Genomic DNA, 22,383 nt, shown 5'->3' on the forward strand with positions numbered 1-22,383 from the left:
ATCCTTCTCACACCTGGATAATGTGCCCTTCACCTTGGGGCCAAACAAAAGTGCTGTCAAAAGGAGCACTGAAGAACAACAACTTGAAGGGCTCCACAAAATCATATAAGCGCATCCATGCAGGTCTGTTGACAGCAAATGCCAGAACCAGCTGCTCTTGAGGTTCCTCCAGCTACATGCAAAATGAGCCTCATTGAAGAACTGTAGGGTAACCAACTGAGCAGTCACAGATGATTGGGCCTCTGCAGAAACGGATCCTGACACGGTATTTGATAGCTCCTGAGTCAAATTCCTCTGTAATCTTGAAAAATGTGCCAAGTAAATCAGTGACCTTAAGGCAAAAATCGCTGAAGTATAGACACGCTTCCCAAACCTATCCATCACCCTCAACTCCCTGTTAGGAAGATTAACAGTGGCAGTCTCCTATGCATATTCCTTTATGGTGGCCACAGCCACAACCATGGCATCAATGGGCACACCCTTACCTCAAAACTGCTTGTCCACAGGTGGTGCCATAATCCTGTTTGGTCTCCTAGGTATTGGCTCAACCGTGTTGGGTCCCTTCCACTCCTGCCGAAAGACTAACTCAATAAGCTCAGTGGTGGTGGGAGTAACCCAGAAGGGTAGATGGGCAATACAGAAGCCTCCAGGAATACAGACTTCAGATCAAGGGTAACTGGCAGTCCAGCCACCTCTCTGCTTAAGGACTTCGAAGACGTCTCCAAATGAGACACCTTCAGAAGGTGACTGTGGGGACCCTTCACCTTCATCAAAGTCTATCTTCAGTGATTGACTCGTCTTGGGAGTCCAAGTCCTTCCTCTTACATGCCTTCTTCTGAGGGGCCTTGTCAGTGGAATGCCCTGGGGAGATATCAGAAGAAATCGAGATACCCTGTTGGGAAGCCTGGGGGTCTCTAACTGGTTGTCCCTGTGGCAAAGAGTGATGAGGCTCTGAGCATGGAGACAAAGGTAGAAGGCTTAAGATCAGAGGAGGATGGAACAAGTCTGCTCTGCCAAGACAGAGAAAACCCTCCTCCCAGCCTCGAAGGCAGACCGCTCTAGAGAAAGGGAAGACCTCAGATCAAAAAAAGACAAGCTTTTGGACCATGGTCATCCACCACACCAAAGAATCTCCCTGAGGTAGAAACTCTAACAGAGATCTCTAGTACCGGGGCTGCAAGCCACGGTGACTGCTCGGAAAGCTTCAGAGTTTAAACACCCTGGATCAGACAGGAAAGCTTTGGCTCAGAAAGCTCTCCAGATCCGATGGAATCGGAGCACTCAAAGTTTTGGATCAGAAGATATCATCTTCGGATCCAAGCCTGACGGAGCAGGAAGGCTTGGATCCAAGGACCAAGACAGCTGAAAGAGCCAGAGGAAGAACTTGTAAAGGGGGTGTAGTAGAACAACGGACCTCCTGAGCTGAAGGGGTAGGAACCAGTAAGACATCCATCTGACCCTGTGCCAAGAGTCTTCCTCATCACTCTTTCCACATCTTCCTCCATCAAACTTCTAGAATAACAACTGTAAACAACAGAAGGTGACCTAGGCCCATTTAAAAAAGGTGAACGTACCCTTGAGTGTGCCAGATCCACAGAAGGTGACTATCTTGTTCTGGACAGATGAAGTGAACCAGCAGGACTGGAAATGGTTGGATCACACAGGTTTTTCCTCCGATCTGAGGAAGTTGGATAGACCAATTTTGTTTTTTTTTTTTGAATCCTAGGGTGAGGTCGGATCCATTCTGGCTCTCGTACATGGCTCACAAACTGTGGTAGACGTAGGAGGTTTGGGAGACTAGGCAGAGCGTAGCAAACCCTTTAAGATACGTTTGTTTTTACATTCAATAAGAGCCTTAGGGCTGAATCCATAGCAAACAGAGCAATCTTCCAGGAGAAAAAGCACTCCCAAACAATGCACACACAGTATAGGCCATCTGATACAGGAAGTTTATGCCCACACTCAGCACATTTCACACTCAGCACATTTTTAAAACCTTCCAGTGCTTTTTCCACCATAACCAAACAAGATGAAAAGCAAAAAAAAGTTTTAAGAACAGATAGTTTTTTGTTTTTGGAAAGAGAAGCAGAAAAGGAAAAACTACTAAGCAATGGTAGAAAAGTAAGATACACCAAGTGTATAAAGAAGATACATACTAGCAATAGTATCCAAGAGGTATGTTCAATACTAAAGTAAAAAAAAAGGGGAAAGAAAGTACAGTTGTGTACACTTACCATAAATGTAGATGTTCAAGTGTATTCACTGTTGCAGTCATTACATTTGGGTAATCTGCTGGCAGGTTGCCCTCAGTCGGCCTGATTAACAAAGTCTTGAGTCCTGCGTTGGTTGCTGTCCCTTCTTCCACGATGTCAGGGGTATAAAACATGCAGCCGACACCATTACATCACTTTTTCATGCCCCAGATGTCCGGTGCCCCCCAAATGAGGAGCAACACATATATAATGTATAATAAAAAACACAAAACATATACCTCCAAACAAAAGCAAATACACCAAAAAGGCTTTTAAAGATGGTAACAGAAATGAGAGGTATAGTTAGAAAAAAATCAGGGGGCTGGAGGGAGAGTAATCAGGACTGCAACAGTGAATACACTTGAACATCTACATTTATGGTAAGTGTACACAACTGTACTATGTTCTTCGTGTTTCACTGCTGCAGTCATTACATTTGGATAGAATCCCAAAGCTGTGGTTGGGAGGATGGATTTATACAGCACTGGGAGCAGCTATAAGGCCCTGCAAGACAGCAGTGGCAAAGCTTGCTGATTTACAGAAGAGAGGTAAATGGTAATGCTTGGTGAAGGTATGAACTGAGCTCCAGGTAGCAGCTTCTAGAAAGTCTCTGGTAGGAACCCCACTGAGAAAGGATGCAGAAGTGGATGCAGCCCTGGTGGAATGAGTTCTGATCCCCTTGGGGACAGGTTTACCATGGTACATATAGCAGAAACGAATACAACGGCTTATTCATTTGGAAATAGTCTGCTTTGAAATAGCCTTTCCCTCTGTCCCTGCAGCAAATGCCACCAGTAATTGTTCAGGTTTTCTTAGCGATTTTGTCCTGTTTAAGTAGAACCTTACTTGTCTGTGCACATCCAATGAATGCAGAATCTGCTCACCCTTGTTCTGCGGATTTGGCAAGAAAGTTGGCAGATGAATGGTCTGATTGAGGGCCATACTAGATACCACTTTAGGCATAAAGGATGGATTGGCCCTGAGAGCCACCCTGTCCGGGTAAAAAATAATGAAAGGCTCCGCTGCCATAAGAGCCTGTAGTTCTGAAATCCTTCTAGCTGAAGTAACTGATAAAAGAAAAGCTGTTTTCCAAGAGAGAAATTTTAGGTCTGCAGTAGCAGCTGGCTCAAAAGGAGGTAGAATGAGTTTTTCCAAAACAAAATTGAAGTCCCATGCAGGAGTTGGTGCTCTCCTGGGATGTCTTAAGTTTTTGGCCCCTCTGAGGTACTGCTTTAGCAGAGGATGAGAAAAGAGGGGAGGCTATGTGTTGTAATGAGCTGAAACGGCAGAGGCATGGATTTTTATGGAAGAAAAAGATAGGCCGCATCTCAGTTAAGTATTGCAGAATCTGAGGAATACTGGGCTTTGCTGTGCTTATTCCTTGTGCTTTGTTCCAGCCACAGAATCTTTTCCATTTGTCAGCATAAGATTTTCTAGTACTAGGCCTTCTAGCCTCCAAAATGACATCCATCACAGGTTTGCTGAGAGATGTAAACTGGTGAAATTAGTTGATTAGCCATGCTGCAAGAGTCTGGAGCTGAGTGAGCAGAATTTGATAGTTCTGCTGAGACAGTAGGCAAGGTGTCTGAGGCAGGTACCATGGAGGAAGGTGTGACATACTGCGCAGGAGCGGTTACCAGTGTTGGTGAGGGCAGTCAGTTTTTCCTGTCTGACTTTTAGTAAGACCTTGGAGAGCAGAGGTAGAGGGGGGGAAAGGCATAGACTGACAGGTTTTTCCAGCTGAAGGACAGAGCATCCAACTTTCCAAGCATTTTTGTGATAAATTCTTGTGCAAAATTTGTCCAACTGATAGTTCTGGGGTGAGGCAAAAAGATCTATGTCTGGGCTCCCCCATTTGCGTGTCAACATGCTGAAGATTTGTGGATCCAGTTTCCATTTGTGTGGGTCCATAAGATTTCTGCTTAGTTTGTCTGCCAGAGTACTTTGTTTCCCTGGCAGGAATTGAGCTTGTAGATGTATTTGATAAGTCAAGGCCGTGTTCCACAATGCCATGGCTAGTCTACAAAGGGGGTAGGAATGGGTACCGCCCTGCTTGTTTATGTACCGCATGACTGTGGTGCTGTCTGTCTATCAGTAGTTGTCCTGGAGGAAGACAGTCCTTCAAATTCTGTACAGCTAGCATCTCCTTCTGACTGATATGTAGGTGCATTTGATTTGCCCTCCATTGGCCCTGAATGCATCTCCCTGCCAGATGCCCCAAGCATAATCTAAAGAGTCTGTAGTCAGGGTTTGGGCGGCAGGGGGTATAATGAATGACAGTCCCTTGTTTTGGTGGCAAGCCTCTGCCCGCCACAGGAACTCTAGTTGCAGGCAAGGAATGATAGGAATCATTGTTTCCAGGCTGAGACAATGTTGACTCCATAAGCTTTTTAGGTACCACTGAAGTTTCCTCATATGCAGTCTTGCATATGGAATTAGAAGAATGCAGGAGGCCATGAACCCCAAGGCCTGCAGAATTTGTCTTGCAGATAGCTGGGTTTTTGTGGCCATCAGTTTGAAGTAAGTAATCAACTGAATTTGTTTTTCTGGCATAAGGCAAGTCATCTGGGCAGTTGTATTCAAGCTTGCACCCATGAATGTAATTACTTGAGAGGGTACCAGTTGTGATTTATTTTAGGTTCACAGATTGGTACTAGGCTATCAGCCCTAGGGCCAATACAAGCCTAGCCATAACAATTCCCTGGCTGTTCTCTTCCCACACTATTTACTTCCCTGGACACCTGTCTAGCAGGGCGACTGACGTGATCCCCGGGGTGAATGTCCTTTCTCCCATCCAATTGTCAAGGTTCATTTTGAAGAGGGCCAAAGAGGCACTCTGCTTGACATGTACGGGCAATCTATTCCAGAGTCTGGGGAGTCTCTGGGTCAGGAACCTATCCCTCCAGCATGTTTTGTTTATTGTGATGACAAGGTTTAGATCCCTGGAGCGTGTGGCTCTGAGGGATTGGGATTTCTTTAAGTGTAGCATGTCCAACAGCTCTGGGTTTGACATGGCCCTGTATGTTAAGCATAGATCGCCTCTGAGTAGACAATATGCGACACAGTATAGCTGGAGTTTTTTTAAGGCGGGCAGCGTAGGGCATCTGCTTTAGGCCTGTGATTCTTTTAGTGAGGTATTTCTGTGGCCTTTCCAGTTGTTGCAGATGTCTTGAGAGGTACATACCAAACGGGGCATTGTATTCTATAATGGGTCTAATGAGGAATTAATACAGCGAGACAATGACCTCCTTTTTTTCCTGGATGAAAAGCCCTTAGCGATGAGGTGTGCCACATAGAAGGATTTCCTGACTGTTGTGGCGATGTGGTTATCGAAGGTGAGACCACTGTCCACCTGTGTCCCTGAGTCTCTTATCACACTTTCGGTGTTTAGTGTACTGCCACCTATATGGTAATTCACGGGTACATGTTTTTTCCCAAAAGGGATAACTATACATTTCTTGGCATTGAACTTGAACCCATGGCTCTGGCACCAAGCATCTGTTTCTGTAAGGCCATTTTGTAGAGTATCCACATCATTTGGGGATTCAATAATGGCTCCCAGTTTGCAGTCATCAGCGAACTTTGTTAGCCAGAGTCCCTTAGTGTTGGCCTGTACGTCAGAGAAGTAGATGCCAAACAAGAGCGGTCTCAGGACTGAACCCTGAGGTACTCCACTTGTCTGGAGCTAGATTGGGAGTCAGCTACTTTTACAGTGTGGGTTCTATCAGTAAGTCAATTAGCAACCCATTGGGTGATGTAGGGATTAATGCCCAGCTTAGTAAGCTTATCTGATTCCAGAGTGGGGGATGGTGTCAAAGGCCTTGTCAAGGTCTAGATAGGCTGTGTGGACCACCTTACCCTTGTCCATGGCTCTGGAGACTGATTCTAAGTAGTAAATCAGGTTCAGGAGACAAGATCTGGGTGGGTGCGGTCCAGTGTTTGAAGGTCATCAATGTCTTTGTTTATAAGTTCCATGATAATATGCTCCACGGCCTTGCAGATGAGGCTTGTCAGACTGATGGGATGGTAGTTTCCGGGATCCAAGGTGGATCCCCCCTTGTGGAGTGGGATACCTGTAGCTTTGTGCCATTCAGTGGGCACGAAACCTGAGGTGAGGCTATGATTAAACATGACACTTAGGTGAGGTACCAGTTCATATTGTAGTTCATGTAGTACACAGCCCGGGATGTCATCTGGTCCCATGGATGCTGTATTCTTAGCTTTGGAGAGTGCGTTTTTTATCTGTGTGGCCGTTATTGCCGGAATTCAGCAATCTCTGGTATTGAGATGGGCCATTTAGGGGATGAAGTTGGCACTGAATGGATCTGCCAGGATATTGGCAATATCCTTGGGATCAGTATATTTAATGCCACTCTTTTTTAGCTCAGAGCAGATCTGAGCATTGCCATTTAGATTCTTGACATAGTTACAGAATGCCTTGTGGTTGTCTTTGGAATCTTTGGCAATTTTATTTTCGTAACTAGCTTTGGAGGATTTTATGAGGGATCTCAGCTTCTTACTGAGGCTGGTAAGGGAATTTTTTGCATCCTGGGATTTTCCTCTTTACTGCAACAGTTTCTTCCTATTGTTGTAAAGTTGTTTATGACAGGAGACCACAACATTGGCTTCCTTTTTTTGGATGAGAGCATCTTGGTTCTATTTGGGATTGCACGATTCATGCATGAGTGAATGTGCTCGTACAGTGCCTTAGTGCAGGATTCAGCAGTTGAACTTTCAGTCCCCGTCTGCATGGGTGTCATGAAGTTTGTCACTTCTGACTCGAGTAGCATGAAGTTGGCTTTGGAGAAGTTTTTTATGGAGGTTTCCTTACTGGGGGGTGGGGGTGGGAAGTGGATGTTAAGGGTGATTAGCTTATGGTCAGACCTAACAAGGGGGTGACCATAGGTGTGGAGCATCAATTTCCCATGCTGGTAATGACCCGGTCTAGGATATTGGAGCCCCTGGTGGGACTATGGATTAGTTGATCCAGGGCATTAGAATTTATGAATTCCAAGAACCGTTGGGCAAAGGTGTTGGTACACGAGTAGCTTTCCCAGTTAATGGCAGGGTAGTTAAAATCACCCAGTATTAGGGTGTTTGGATCTATCTTAACATTTTCCAGTATGTTTAGAAAGGTGTAATGAGAATCTTGGGGCATGGTGGGTGATCTGTAGCAAGCTACAAATTGGATTACAGTCTTACCTAGTGTTAAGTTGCACCTGGAGAATTTCTGACACATTGTGTTGAGCAACTAGCCTGGTGGTGTGAATATCCTTGGTGAATATGGACACTCCTCCACTGTTAGTGTTTCGGTCCTGGTTTGGTGGCCGAAAAGTGTGGTAAGAGTTGTAGCCTGGTATTGCAGGGGTGCTCTCTGGAGCCTTGAACCAGGTCTCAGTTACTGCACAGATATCTATGTTCTCCATTTTTAGGAGTGCCTCGAGAGAGTGCATTTTGAGGTTTAGACTTCTAGCACTGAGTAGCGTTACCTTCAGATTTTGCATGCTTGTACCCGTTACGGTGGTGGTTTTGTCCTTTGAACTTTACCTAAAAAAGGCATTATAGGGGTGGCAAGAGCTTTAGCCAGTAACCTGAATCCCAGGGGCGACAGGTGCTGACCATCTCTGGCAAAGCATCGTGGTCTGTCGATCATGACGTCCCAGGCAGACAGATACTGGATCCCCTTTGAATTACACTAGAAGCTTAGCCAATTGTTGAGGTCAATCATTTTGTCCTTGCATTGTGGTATCATTCTGGGTGAAGGCAGGATGCTACTCAGGGCTAGGGTCATACCTGCCTGGGCCACATGATCCGAGAGCACTTCCATGTCTCTTTTCATGTAGTCCAGGGAGGTACATCTCAAGTCATTCACTCCAACATGGACAATGACAGAGTCATATTTGTACTTGTTGTGGAGTGACTTGAGTGCATGCGTTATGTGGAGGATCCTGGCACCAGACAGGCAGCTAACTGTAATTTTCTCCTTGTTCAACCTGGTGAGTGGGACATCAGTGTGCCGGACTATACAGTCACCTATGACTAAGGTGTTAGGTACGTTGTCTTGCCTTAGGGGCTGTTGCTGGCTGGCACACTGGTTGTGAATGGTGTTTGTTTGCATTTCAGCTTCAGAGGTCCTTGTTGTTTGGGCAGGTTAGGGCCTCAGTATATGTGGATTTAGTGTTGCTATATGTGGGTGTTGGTGGTGTGGGTTTAGAAGGGCTATGTGTTGCTTGAGGTGTAATGTGGGCGTTAACCTTCTCCTCTTGACTGTCTAGCACAATCTTAAGTGGAGAGAGCTTTGCTCCCATTTTGGCTATGTAAGTGCATCTCTCACAGGTTGTAGTGTTGGGTGGTAGGAGGAGAGGGTTGTCTGTGTACATGAGGCAATTGCTGCATTGCCCCAGTATACCCAGATTCACCAGGTGGACAGGAGAAATCACCGGAAGCTGACCCTTGGACATGCCTGTTTTGGTGCTTTTTTTTTTTGGTAAAGTACAGGAGCTGTTTTCCCTTACCTTAGCAAGGTACTTTGCAATTATATGCTGTTTAGTGCCTACTATTAATTTCTCCTTCTTAACAAGGAGAGATAAGTGCTTGTATCAGCACTTAGTCTCTTAAGTCTAGAGTTACCAACCAGGCATCCTTGCCTAGCACAGGTAGTAACTGTTGGAGAGTCAGCATCTTGAATTTTGGAATGTCCAGAAATGTATTTAGAATGGATAAGTCCAAAATTAGACGCCATAATTTGTCCTTTCTGGGTACCAGGAAAAGTCTTGAATAAAAACCTTGACCTTTTTCCTTTTCTGGTACTGGCTGAATAGCCACCATATTCACGAGGGACATAACTTGTTTCTGGGCCTCTGCCCACTGATTTGGAGGCAGATCTGGCCATCCGTTTGGGATTGACAATGCGTGGAAATGAAATCTGTATCCCTGGGATACTATATTTAAAACCTATTTGCCCTATGTAATCAGTTGCCAGTTTTGTGCATGAAGTGCCAGTTTTCCCCCCAAAGGGGCGGCTAAAAGATAAGTGCTTGGTGACTGCAGTGGAAAGTCATTCAGACCGTTTACCGCAGTAAGGTGCCTTGTTACTTCCAGATTTGGAGGTGGAGGCACCCCATTGCTTTGTTCTCTATGTTCCTTGCGACTGAAACCTGGAGCCTTTGGAATGTCTGGGTTTGGCCTGAGTAGCTCTAGTGGACACTGGAAAGGACCAGTTCTTAGTAGGCCAGTGCCTACTGAATCTGGGTGGCTGCACTTGTAGGAAATCTTTCACAGTTTGCATAGATTTAGCTTTATCATCCATCTTTTTCAAAACTTCTTCAGCCTTATTACCAAATAGACTGTCCTGTTGTAAAGGAGCATCCAACAATTTTGCTTTAATACGGTCAGGCATATTTTGCTCCTTGAGTCAAGCATGCCTTCTTATCACAGATCCAGTTATGTCAGTCCTGCAAGAGGCCTCCAAGAAATCAAAACCACATTGCAAAGTATGTTTTCCAACTTGTTCAGCTGAATGCAATAAAGCCTGCAACTCTATTTTCCACATAGTCAGAAATCAACATCATTTTCTGTTTAAGTAAACCCATGACATGCTGTTGATATTTAAGCATATGAAATTGACAGTTTAAAGCCCTGATTGCCAAGGTTGCAGATGTGTAAATCTTCTTACCCCATCTATCCAGCGCCCTGGAATCTCTATCAGAAGGGGTAGGATTTTTAGCAGTAGAAGCCTTAACACCCTTGGGACCCTGAGAAATGGTTTCAGGGTTTTTAAAAAGGAATTTGTGGGAGTCAGGAACCCTGTAGTATCTCTCTGGCTTACAAGGAGCTGGAGACAGGGAATCTGGAGCCATACTGGACTGTGAGAAAACATCAACAATGTCTGGAACAGGAGGTATAGCCAAAGGCCTATGCTGCGGAAGAAGAAAATCCTCAAGTCTCTCTTTAGATTCTGAGAAATCCTGATTCTCCCAGTGTAAGTGTTCCCTTAAGGTATGCACAGTTTCTCCAAAAGAAAAATCCTCAGGAGGAGAAGCAGAAGGGATGGAATCTTCTGCATCAGAGTCCTCATAAGTGGGAATAGATAATTCCTGATCAGAAGAGGAATCATAAGAAATAGAAACCAGTTCTGAAGATTCATAGTCAGTGCCTTGCCTAGGCCTCTTAGCAGGAGGGGGATGGGGTACCCCTGACCAAGGTACTTAAATCCTCAGCCATTTTGATCATTTGTTTTTTTAGGCATTGGGCCCTGTACACGGGGCCCATGTGTCGGTTTTTTTAGACACAGTAGTAGTTTTTGGCCTTAGTTTTGAAGAAGGCGTCTGTTTAATATACAAATCTTTAGGCCTGAAAACATCCTCAGAATCCGGTGCCTGCTCAGTAGCTCCAGACCCATCTAAGGTAAAGACATCCGCGGATTCAATATTTGACTCCAAATGGGTCTCAGTAGAGGCCTGTGAATCAAAAGTAGCGGGTATCAGGGGCTGCGAAAGCACCTCACTGAGTACCGGCGACTGGCTTGGGAGAAGTTTCGTCGGTTTTGGATCTCGATGGTCTGTCTCTGTCTTTTTCTTTGCATTTTTTAGGTATTCCGGTAGTCAGATTGCTAACCAACAACATTTCTGGATAGTTAAGTCTCGAGCCAAAATATTTAGAAGCAAAAATATACCGACGTTTAATAGTGCATTGATTAAATTTAGCACAAAACCGACAGCAAGGCACATTGTAGTCAGGGCCAAGGCAAGGAATACAGTACAAATGAAAATCCTTATGAGGTATTTGCTTCCCACAAGTAATACTATTATTAACTTTTACTGACATCGGTAAGGAGCAAGAAAAAGTTTCCCCAACGGGGTACTTGGCTTTTAGTTGAAGACTTCGGTTCTGAAACTCGAAAATGAAAATTTCAGGAGTCGGCCAACCGGCACTTGTGAACTGCTTCTGCTTCGGGCACCGTGTGGCAAGAAAGACTGATGTAATGGCGTCGGCTGCATGTTTTATACCCCTGACGACCTGACGTCATGGAAGAAGGGACAGCAACCGACGCAGGACCCAAGACTTTGTTAATCAGGCCAACTGAGGGCAACCTGCCAGCAGATTACCCAAATGTAATGACTGCAACAGTGAAACACGAAGAACATCTACTAATGATAGTAGTTTAGAAGATACTTATTGTATGACAGGTAAGGGGAATACAAAAACTAAGAATCTAAGAGAAATTAGACCAGAAAATATGTAATAATAAACTTTTCTGACAAGCACTCGAGAGGTAAGGAAAACCACATCTTTCACTGAAAGTGGCAAATGAGATCTGAGGTAACAAGTGTGGTACATTATGGGTAAGGGAGAAGCTCGAGTGTTCTTGGTTGCCATGAGCTTTAGCAACGGCTGAATCGGAGCTGAGGGATCAGATCCAAATCCAGCAGTTGAGGATAGATTGAAAACTGACATCATGAGGTCAACTGATTAAAAGACACTGCAGAAAACTACCTTTAGCATGAAGGACTGGATTATTTTAAAAGTAACTCGATCCTAAGGTGACTATACAGCATTTAGAGACCATAAGGACTTGCAGTTCAGAGACTGTCCAAGCACAATCAATAGTGCGTGTGTGTGTGTGTGTGTGTGTGTGTGTGTGCGTGTGTGTTTGGGGGGGGGGATGACTTTCAGATGTTGCACAGGAAGAGTTCTTAATGACACAGTCATTATCAATTTCAGACCAAATGAGAATGCGCGTACGCACAATACACAGAGAAAAAAAGGAAAAGTATCATCTCAGCAGCAGTTCTGTAATGGAAAGGGGTTTGGGGGATTAGGATTATTTATTTATTTAACATTTACTTACCGGGAAAGTCCGACTTGGAACAAAGCTAATTTTCATTGAAGGCCCAGGGAGAAATGCTCCAGACGCACATCTTTGTAATTTGGGAGGAAACCTGAGTACCCATAGAAAACTCACACTAACACAGGGAGGACATGCAGACGCCGTACAGAAGGCAGTCCGGCCAATGGAGAACCTCTTGCTGAGGCAAAAATGATAACGCTGTCCAATTAAGTACAGATTTAGCATCAGCACATGTAAGCAATGCTGGATGTGGGGTCTTTGTCCCAAACCCAGCCCTACATATTACATTACTAAAGACCCTTTCCCTAAGAGTGCCACTACACAAGACAGAAAGACACAGAACACACAAAACACTGAACCTATCCCCCTTGCCTAACCCTTACTCTAACCCTAACCTGTGAACACTTGCACATACACACCTACTGCTATAATGGGATCTTCAACATCTTTACAACAACATTTTCATTCAATCATTTTCCTGCACACTCCTGCTTACCTACACTTTACAGAACTTTAATTCAACCATACATAATTCACTCATTTCTGCATTCTCTTTTTACAACCATGAAACTTTTCACCCAAACAAGTATTCAATTATTTTGAATTGCAATCAAAGATTGTTGGTAGTTTGGGGTGTGGTGGGGGATCAGAAAAAACATACAAAAATGAGAAAGTCTGGGGGGGGGTGTATTGCAAATCTGTATCTTCAGTGCTAATGGAAATGAGAGCCAAGGACTTGAGAATGACAGAATACTGGTGATGACAGCAGAGGCAGAGGAAGGATTTATCCCAGGACTGCCCCTGTTCTACTAATGGACAGATGCAGATCCTAAATGCTTTATCCCATGCAGGAATCTCTTCAAATTTTCTACAGTATGATCCCAGTTGTTCTCATTGGGGGAAATGCACAGTTATCAACCACGGGATGGGCCAAGGCCAATCTTTAACCAAATGAGAAGTTAATTTGAGTATAAAAAGGGAAACTGGCTGTTCTTAAAAGGCTCTGCAAATACAGCTAGCCTAGTACATAACTGCTAACTTATATATATATAAAAAAAAAAAACATGAAAGTACACTTAATATTTATAGCATTTTCAATACATTAGAAGACAAACCTACAGGGTGATACTTGGGGACACCCATTTACTTTTCTTAGAGAAAGTATGCACTGAACTCCAAGTAGCTGCCTCCAAAATATCCTTAGTGGCCACCCCCTTAGAAATGCGGTAGAAGTGGCAGTAGCCCTAGTGGAATGAGGCCTAATTCCAGCTGGAATCTCTTTGCCATGATGGGAATAACAAAATGCAATGCAAAACCCAATCCACCTAGAAATAGTTTGTTTTGACACAGGCTTGCCCTGCGAACCCAAAGCAAAAGAAACAAACAACTGCTGAGACTGCCTAAAATCCTTAGTCCTGCTCAAATAATAGCAATTGCTCGTGTACATCTAAAGTGTGCAAAATCTTTTCCCCTTTATTTGGAGATCTGCATAAAAGTAGGCAAATGAATAGTTTGGTTTAAAGCCACACTAGAAACCACCTTAGGCATAAAGGAAGGATTAGTACGTAAAGATACCCTATCCTTATGAAAAATCAAAAAAGGCTCTACCGCCATAAGGGCCTGCAACTCAGAAACCCTTCTTGCAGAAGTAATGGCCAACAAAAAAGCAGTCTTCCATGACAAATATTTCAATTCAGCAGTAGCCGCAGGCTCAAAAGGTTGTAGAGTAAGTTTCTCCAACACAAAATTGAGATCCCAAGCAGGAGTAGGAGCTCCTGTGGGGTCTTATATTCTTTGCCCCCTCTAAGAAATTGCTTGAACAAAGGATGCGAAAACAATGGTGGGTCACAATCATAGTGAGCTGAAATTGCTGCAGCATGAATCTTAATGGAAGAGAAAGACAAACCTTTGTCCAATAACTCAGTAAGATATTGAAGAGCCACACTCAAATTAGGCTCAGAAATCTCCAAATTGTTTGCTGCACTCCAAAATAAAAATCTCTTCCATTTTTCTTACACTTTCCTTGTACTAGGTCTTCTGGCTTCCATAATCACATGTAAAACTTGTTGAGGAAGTTGAGACCTGCTGTCTTTCAAAACAGAATATGCCAGGCTGTTAGATGAAGAGATTGAAGCTTGACATTGAGCAGGTGACCGTCCTCTGAGACAGCAGGTGTGGAATCAAGGGTAAAGGCCATGGAGGCTTCCTTACCAGACTCCTCAGTAATGGGTACCAGTGCTGCGAGGCCAATCTGGAGCTATTAAAATCATCCTTGGCTTGTCTTGTCTGACCTTTAGAAGCACCTTTGGGAGAAAAGGCAGAGGTGGAAAAGCATACACATGAAGATTTTTCCAACTGAAAGAAAGAGCATCCACTTTCCAAGCTGTGTGATGAAACCTCTTGTGCAAAACTTTGGCAGCTGGTGGTTTAGTGGAGAAGCGAACAGATCTATGTCTGGAGTTCCCCATGACACTGTCAAGTTTTGAAATACATGAAGATCCAGTTTCACTCGTGGGGATCCATGATTTGTCTGCTTAACACATCTGCTAAGGAGTTCTGTGCTCCCGGCAGAAACCTTGCCTGAAGAGTTAGTTGCAAGCTGAGCGCAGTCTCCCATAAAATCATTGCTTGCCTGCACAATGGGTAAGAATGTGTTCCCCTTGTTTGTTGATGTACCACATGACAGTTGTGTTGTCTGTTAGAATCAACACCTGCCCTGGAAGAAGTAACTCCTTGAAAGCCATTAATGCAAACTGGACTGCTAACATCTCTTTCATGTTGATATGTAGATGCTGTAGTCTGGCAGGCCACTTGTCTTGTATCCACTTTCCATTTAGATGAGCTCCCCAAGCAATGTCTGAGGCATCTGTCGTTAGAATCTGACTATTTCTGGGGTCACAGAAGTCCCTTGTTTAGTGGACATTCCTGAGCCCACCACAAAAATTCCTTTTGAATGCAAGGTATTATTTGAATGACAGTGTCCAAATCCTGGCAATGTTGTGTCCACATTTTTGAGATACCATTGCAGCTTCCTCATATGCAGTTTGGCATTGGGAAGCACCAGAATACAAGATGCCATGAACCCTAAGGCTTGAAGGACTGTCCTTGCAGTCAGCCGGACTGAAGAGATAGTTGATGGAAGTAACTGGAAAGATTCTTTTGTTTGTCCGGGGTTAAAAAGGCCATCTGGGCTGCTGTATTCAGTCTCACACCCAGAAAGCACATGTCTTGAGAGGGTACTAGACTGGACTTTATTTCGCTCACAGAATACCCTAGGCATCTTAGCACTGCTATGACATAATCCAAATGCTGTAGAAGGTCTTCCTTTCTTGAGCTAGAATCAGGCACTCGTCCAAGTAAGGATAGATTTGAATTCCTTTTAGCCTGAAGTAAGCTATCACTGGAGCCAGAACCTTTGTGAATACTCTGGGCAGTGGATAAGCCAAAGGGCAATGCAGAGAACTGATAATGAGAATTTCCAGCTCGAAAACGCAGATACTTCCTGCAACTTAGTCTTATAGGCACATGAAGGTAAGCTTCCTTGAGATCTAAAGTTACCATCCAGTGATCCTTGCCCAGCAGAGGTAAAAGCTGTTGTAGCGTCAACATTTTGAACTTGGGAATGTCCAGATAAGTGTTGAGGATAGATAAATCCAAAATTGGCCTCCATGTGTTCCCCTTCTTCGGTACTAGGAACAGGCGAGAATAAAATCCTAGGCCTCTTTCTGGCACAGGAACTGGCTGAATGGCCCCTATGTGGAGCAACAGAGAAATTTGCTTGTGAGCCTCTTGTCTTTGTAGAGGAGGAATGTCTGGCATGCCTTTGAAAGGAGGCATGGTATGGAAATAAAACCTGTAACCGTGGTGAATGATATCCAGAACCCATCTGTCTTGGGTAATTAAATCCCAATTTTCTTTGAAAAGAGACAGCCTTCCTCCCAAAGGTGCTGCCAGGCGAGAATGTACTGGCAGCTGAAAAGGCAGGTCATTGGGTCTGCTTACGAAAGGACTGACCCCTGCCCTCACCAGAAGTCTGAGCAGGGGAACTCCTGTCCCAGGCCTAAAAGAACCTTGAGCTCTGCCCCTACCACGTCTAGACCTACCCCTAGACTGGGAATCATAAGCAGGATAAGTCCATCCCTTAGTAGGCCAATTTCTACTAAACTGGAGGCTGCACCTGCAAAAAATCCTTAACAGTTTGCATAGACTTAGCCTTGTCCTCCATTTTCTTTAAGACTGCTTCCACAGGCGAACCAAACAACACATCAGACTGCAAAGGAGCATCCAAAATCCTTGTTTTAACATGCTCAGCTAAATTCTGATCTCTCAACCAGGCATGCCTACGAAGAACAGAACCAGTGGCAGCCACCCTCGAGGAGGCCTGCACAGCATCAAAACCACATTGCAAGGAATGTTTACCCACCTGTTCAGACACATGAACCAAATCCTGCAACTCTTTACACTCAATACCTTCTGCCAGAGCATCCACCTTAGATTTCAATTGTGAAAGGAGATAATTCTGATATTTTAACATGTGAAACTGACAATTCAACGCCCTCATGGCTAAAGTGGAAGAAGTATACACTTTCTTTCCCCATCTATCCAAAGCCCTTGCCTCTTTATCAGGAGGAACAGGATTTTTAACAACAGAGGCCTTCACACCTTTAGGCCCCTGAGAGACAGTTTCGGGTCTGCCCTAGGACTCTTAAAAAGATACTTATGAGCTTCAGGCACCCTATAGTACCTATCCGGTTTAACTGGGGCAGGAGGCAAAGAATCAGGATTGAGGGAAGCCTCTGCAAAAACATCTTCCACCACATTCAGAACAGGAGGTATAGCTAAGGGCCTATGCTGGGGTAAAACAAGAATTCCCTAAGCCTCTTCCTGGAATCAGAGAAATCTTGACCTTCCCATTTAAAATGCTCCCTCATGGAATGCAGAGTCTCTGAAAATGAAAAATCCTCAGGAGGAGAAGCTGAAGGAGTAGAATCATCCACATCAGAATCAGAATAAGGAGGATACTCCTGCAAGTCTTCAGCCGAAGACTCAGAAGCCTCGAACATTGCTCAAAACTCTCAAACTCAGGTTCCACCCTAGGCCTCTTATCAGGAGGGGCATAGAACCTCTAATCATAGTAATCAAATCCTCTGCCATTTTAAGCATATGTTTCTTAGGCAAAGACCCTGAAGCACTAGGAGAAACCCCCACTGAAGTTAAACTTGGCCTGCCTCTCAAAGAAGCCTTGGAAACAGAAGGGAAGGCGCTAACCACCTTAGGAAGAGAGGGAAGAACAGCCACCTGGGAAGCCCCTCAGCCTGGCCTACTTCCTCTTGAGGATACCTCCTGTAACAGTAAAGTCTCTCCTGAGACTCCAAAGAAACACCTGGCAAAACCTCCGGCTCACTGAGCCTTCTAAAGATCCGGCGTCTGGGACTGTCGGTTCTTCCACTCTAGGCTTTGCTGCTTTGTCCTTGCGCTTTTGGCGAAGCGGGCCGGAGCCTCCGACGGCATTTTATAATTACAACGCTTCCCAAAAACTAACCTGGCACAGTCTAACCTTCTCTTAATAGTGCGTTTGTTAAATCTAACACAAGAGCGGCATCCAACAATGTCGTGCTCAGGCCTAAACAAGGTATACACAAAGTATGGTAATCCTATGAGGTATCTGTTTCCCACAAGAAATACAGTTATTCACTTTTTCTGACATCGGTTAAATACTGAGGCAAGAAAACCAAAATATTCTAGCGGGTACTTAATAACTTTGATTCGGTCTGAAACTCTGACTTCAGAAACTTTCAGAACGCCAACCTGCACTCGCAAAATTGCTTCTGCATCGGACCATGCGGCAAAAAAGACTGAGGATATGGCGTCGGTCATGCGCATTAGTACCCTGGCGTACTGACGTCAGTCTAATGCGCCCTGACCGACGTCAGCCATATACTTTGGTATTCGGGCCGACTGGACAGCGGACTACCCAATAGTTAGGACTGCAGCAATGTGGAATGAAGAACATCAACATTTTCATTCAATCATTTTCCTGCACACTCCTGCTTACCTACACTTTACAGAACTTTAATTCAACCATACATAATTCACTCATTTCTGCATTCTCTTTTTACAACCATGAAACTTTTCACCCAAACAAGTATTCAATTATTTTGAATTGCAATCAAAGATTGTTGGTAGTTTGGGGTGTGGTGGGGGATCAGAAAAAACATACAAAAATGAGAAAGTCTGGGGGGGGGTGTATTGCAAATCTGTATCTTCAGTGCTAATGGAAATGAGAGCCAAGGACTTGAGAATGACAGAATACTGGTGATGACAGCAGAGGCAGAGGAAGGATTTATCCCAGGACTGCCCCTGTTCTACTAATGGACAGATGCAGATCCTAAATGCTTTATCCCATGCAGGAATCTCTTCAAATTTTCTACAGTATGATCCCAGTTGTTCTCATTGGGGGAAATGCACAGTTATCAACCACGGGATGGGCCAAGGCCAATCTTTAACCAAATGAGAAGTTAATTTGAGTATAAAAAGGGAAACTGGCTGTTCTTAAAAGGCTCTGCAAATACAGCTAGCCTAGTACATAACTGCTAACTTATATATATATAAAAAAAAAAAACATGAAAGTACACTTAATATTTATAGCATTTTCAATACATTAGAAGACAAACCTACAGGGTGATACTTGGGGACACCCATTTACTTTTTCTTTAGGATAAATATACATGGCACAAGTAACTACATAATGCAACAATAACAGTATCCATTAACAAATCTGAAAAAACACAGATGCTACATCATTTATGGCTCACCTTTATCTGTGAATACTCTGGCTCATACTGCTCATTCCAGAGGTCCTGTTCATAGTAGTACAACCCATCATTGATTACTTTAGCCAGTTCAGATGTCAGTTTAGCCCTAGAAATATGGTTTCCTGTCCGATCCCCACCAGGGTGTTTGCGCAGATAAGGTGGGGTCTGTGTCACAATCAGGATTTTATTTACATCTCTATCATCTATTTCATAGTCTGAATCGTCATCTGACCAGTCTGTGAAAGTGTTCCGTCGCCCATCTATCTGTTCCATTTCTTCATCAAACATAAAATCTAGTTCTTCTGGTTCATCCTGGTCCTTTTGTTTCTGCTGCTGATGCTGCTTTGGTTCTTCAGGTTTCTGGAACAAAACAGAGCATATTTAATTCACTTAAGTCTTTCAGAATATTGTTTACTGTTAGAATTACAGGAGTAACAGTCAACATCTCGCATACTAGGTTTCAAACATTAATCTATAAAATGAATTTAGTAACTATTGTCTCCTAACAAATACCTTCAAACAAAATGAGTTGTCATTTATATAGCAAATGCATAAACTCAAGCATTAAGTGTGCAGCAGCTGTCCATAAAATAAGGATACAGACCTGGAACCAATTAACCTCAAGGTTTCATCTATTAAATATTCAGGAAGTATAATTGTGTACAAGTATAGTAAATAGAAAACATACATGAAGTCAGCATAAAAAAATATTTAAAATTACAGTTATAGCCACGTTGATCCCTCAACACCAGTCTAACTTCCTTGTCAGAAACTGGAAAAGCAGTCACTTACTCCTTCCCTACATATTCCAAAACAAGTAATGTGTTAGAATGTACTTCATTGCATGGCTCTCTCACACATCTTGCACCGACTCAAGTTATCTCAATATCTGAGCCAGAAGTACCTACAGGAAAAGCCAAATGTGGTGGAAAAACACCCCTTTTATTCGACCATGTAACAACTTTACAAGCATAGTATAAAGTACCTCATGCAAATGTGCGCTAACATTGCACCAAAAAAGTGAATCATGGTAAAATTATTAGTTATGTACTTACCATAACTTGGTTTGTGTTGGCATTCATTCCTCTTCACATATGGGTTACGGATCTGACTTGGTCGCATTTCTTCAGACTAGGATCCAAGTCTCGAGCTCTTCCCACTATGCACCCACTTCAACCAACCTATTCAGATAAAGTTTGCTGCCCATAAGAGAAGAGACAGCAGAGAAGGAAGGAAGGAAATTAGAATGCATCCATAACCAGAAACAGCCATTCCTGGAAGTTCTCTCCAGGTTTTCTAGAGCACTAGGAAGGGGAATGGCAGGGTGGAAAGGTGAGGAGGAATGAAAGAAGAGAACACAGATACCGTCAGAGCCACAAGGGCGGGAGACTTAAACCTCGACATGGCTATTAATAGGACGTGCTGGAGGGATAGATTCATCACCCAAAGACTCTCTATGCTGTGGAATAAAATCCCGGTATATGTGAGGCAGAGCACCTCGCTGGCCTTGTTCAAGAGAAGTCTTGACCAATGGATGGGAGATCACAGATATACCCCAGGGATTACCTCAGTGTCACTGCTCAAGAGAACTTCCAGGAATGGCTGTTTCTGGTTATGGATGCATTCTAATTTCCTTCCTTCCTTCTCTGCTGTCTCTTCTCTTATGGGCAGCAAACTTTATCTGAATAGGTTGGTTGAAGTGGGTGCATAGTGGGAAGAGCCCGACTGAAAGAACTCCAGCTCTATTCAGTCGCTTACCGCTTGCTCAGAGGTGACCTTTGCCTAACATACAAGGCCATGTCAAACCCAGATTTGATGAATATGCTTCACCAAAAAAAATCTAGATCCGTCAGAGCCACAAGGGCGGGAGACTTAAACCTCGACATGGCTATTAATAGGACGTGCTGGAGGGATAGATTCATCACCCAAAGACTCCCTATGCTGTGGAATAAAATCCCGGTATATGTGAGGCAGAGCACCTCGCTGGCCTTGTTCAAGAGAAATCTTGACCAATGGATGGGAGATCACAGATATACCCCAGGGATTACCTCAGTGTCACTGCTCAACAGAGGCACAGCAAAATAATGGGTACAGTTCCCCATACTAAAGGGGTGGCGTAAGCCACAAAACTATGGGCTAGGCTTGTAAATGCCCTCGGGCAGATAGCCTAGTATGAACCTATGAACCTATAAGTTATGGTTAAGTATATAACTAATAAATCTGATGTCTCCTTCATTCCTCAAGTACAGGAAGAGTCCCCAGCTACCTAACTACAGGGTGGTCTCAAGGAATATGATATGAAGGAACACTGCCGAATCGAATGAAGCCCTGCTCCAGGAAGTGAGGTCTAATTTGTAATACGCAACAAATGTGTGAGCTTTAGACCAGGTAGCTGCTGCACAGATATCATCTAAAGAGGCCATGGAAGTAAAGGTGGATAAGGTGGAATTGGACTTAGTAGAGTGGACCTTAGGAGGACGAGGCAGCTGTAAATCCATTCTTGGCATAAATCAAGGTAATACAATCTGTAATCCACTTAGCAAGAGTAACCTTTGAAACGACCTGACCTAGACGGCTAGGAGAGAACGACACAAACTACTGTTCTGATTTTCAAAAGGGCTTCATCCTGTGCAGGTAAAAATGTAACTGCCTGTGAATATCAAGCAAATGCAACAAACATTCTCCTTCAATAGAGGAATTTGGAAAGAAAAAGTACAGTTTTGTACCTACCATAAATGTAGATGTTCGAAGATCCACATTGCTGCAGTCCTTACTTATGGGTAGTCCGCTGTCCTCGGTCGGCCCGAATACCAAAGTATTAGGCTGACGTCGGTCATGGGCGCACAGCCCTGACATCAGAGCGTCAGGGTATAAAGGCGCATGACCGACGTCATATCCTCAGTCTTTTCTTGCCCCAGATGTCAGAAGGCCCTAAAAGAAAGGCCATAGCCAAAAAACAGAGTACCTTCCCAAAAGATATGCCCAACTACAGCCATCACCCAAACCATATAACCATGCAAAGCTACAGAGGGGAAGGAGGGAGGGAAAATTGGACTGCAGCAATGTGGATCTTCGAACATCTACATTTATGGTAGGTACAAAACTGTACTATGTTCTTCATCCCACATTGCTGCAGTCCTTACTTATGGGTAGAATCCCAAAGCAACGGGAAAGGGAGGTTGGCAAAATCATAAAGCATTAGGGGCTGCTAAAATGCCCTGTAATATTGCAGTGGCAAATCCAGCCCTAGACTTAGAATAAAGAGGAAGGTGGTAATGTTTAGAAAAAGTATGTACGGAACTCCAAGTGGCTGCTTCCAAAATATCCTTTGTAGCTACCCCCCTTAGAAAGGCAGTAGAAGTTGCAGTAGCTCTAGTGGAATGAGGTCTGATTCCAGCCGGAATCTCCTTACCATGATGGGAATAACAAAAGAAATACAAAACCCAATCCATTTAGAAATAGTTTG

The 22,383-nt window shown here is 43.9% G+C and overlaps 1 protein-coding gene across 1 annotated transcript in view; it reads right to left on the reverse strand.

Annotated features, from left to right (window-relative positions):
* Positions 1–22,383, reverse strand: part of LARP1 (La ribonucleoprotein 1, translational regulator) — a 3,464,554-nt gene that overhangs the window by 1,525,786 nt on the left and 1,916,385 nt on the right. Inside the window, exon 11 of the mRNA XM_044069481.1 lies at positions 18,918–19,277. Within this exon, the coding sequence (XP_043925416.1) occupies positions 18,918–19,277 (360 nt within the window). The remainder of the gene's footprint in view (positions 1–18,917; positions 19,278–22,383) is intronic.

The sequence above is a fragment of the Protopterus annectens genome, chromosome 4.part0 (genome assembly GCF_019279795.1).
Source record: "Protopterus annectens isolate FY-2018-M chromosome 4.part0, PAN1.0, whole genome shotgun sequence".
Lineage (NCBI taxonomy): Eukaryota > Metazoa > Chordata > Ceratodontiformes > Protopteridae > Protopterus > Protopterus annectens.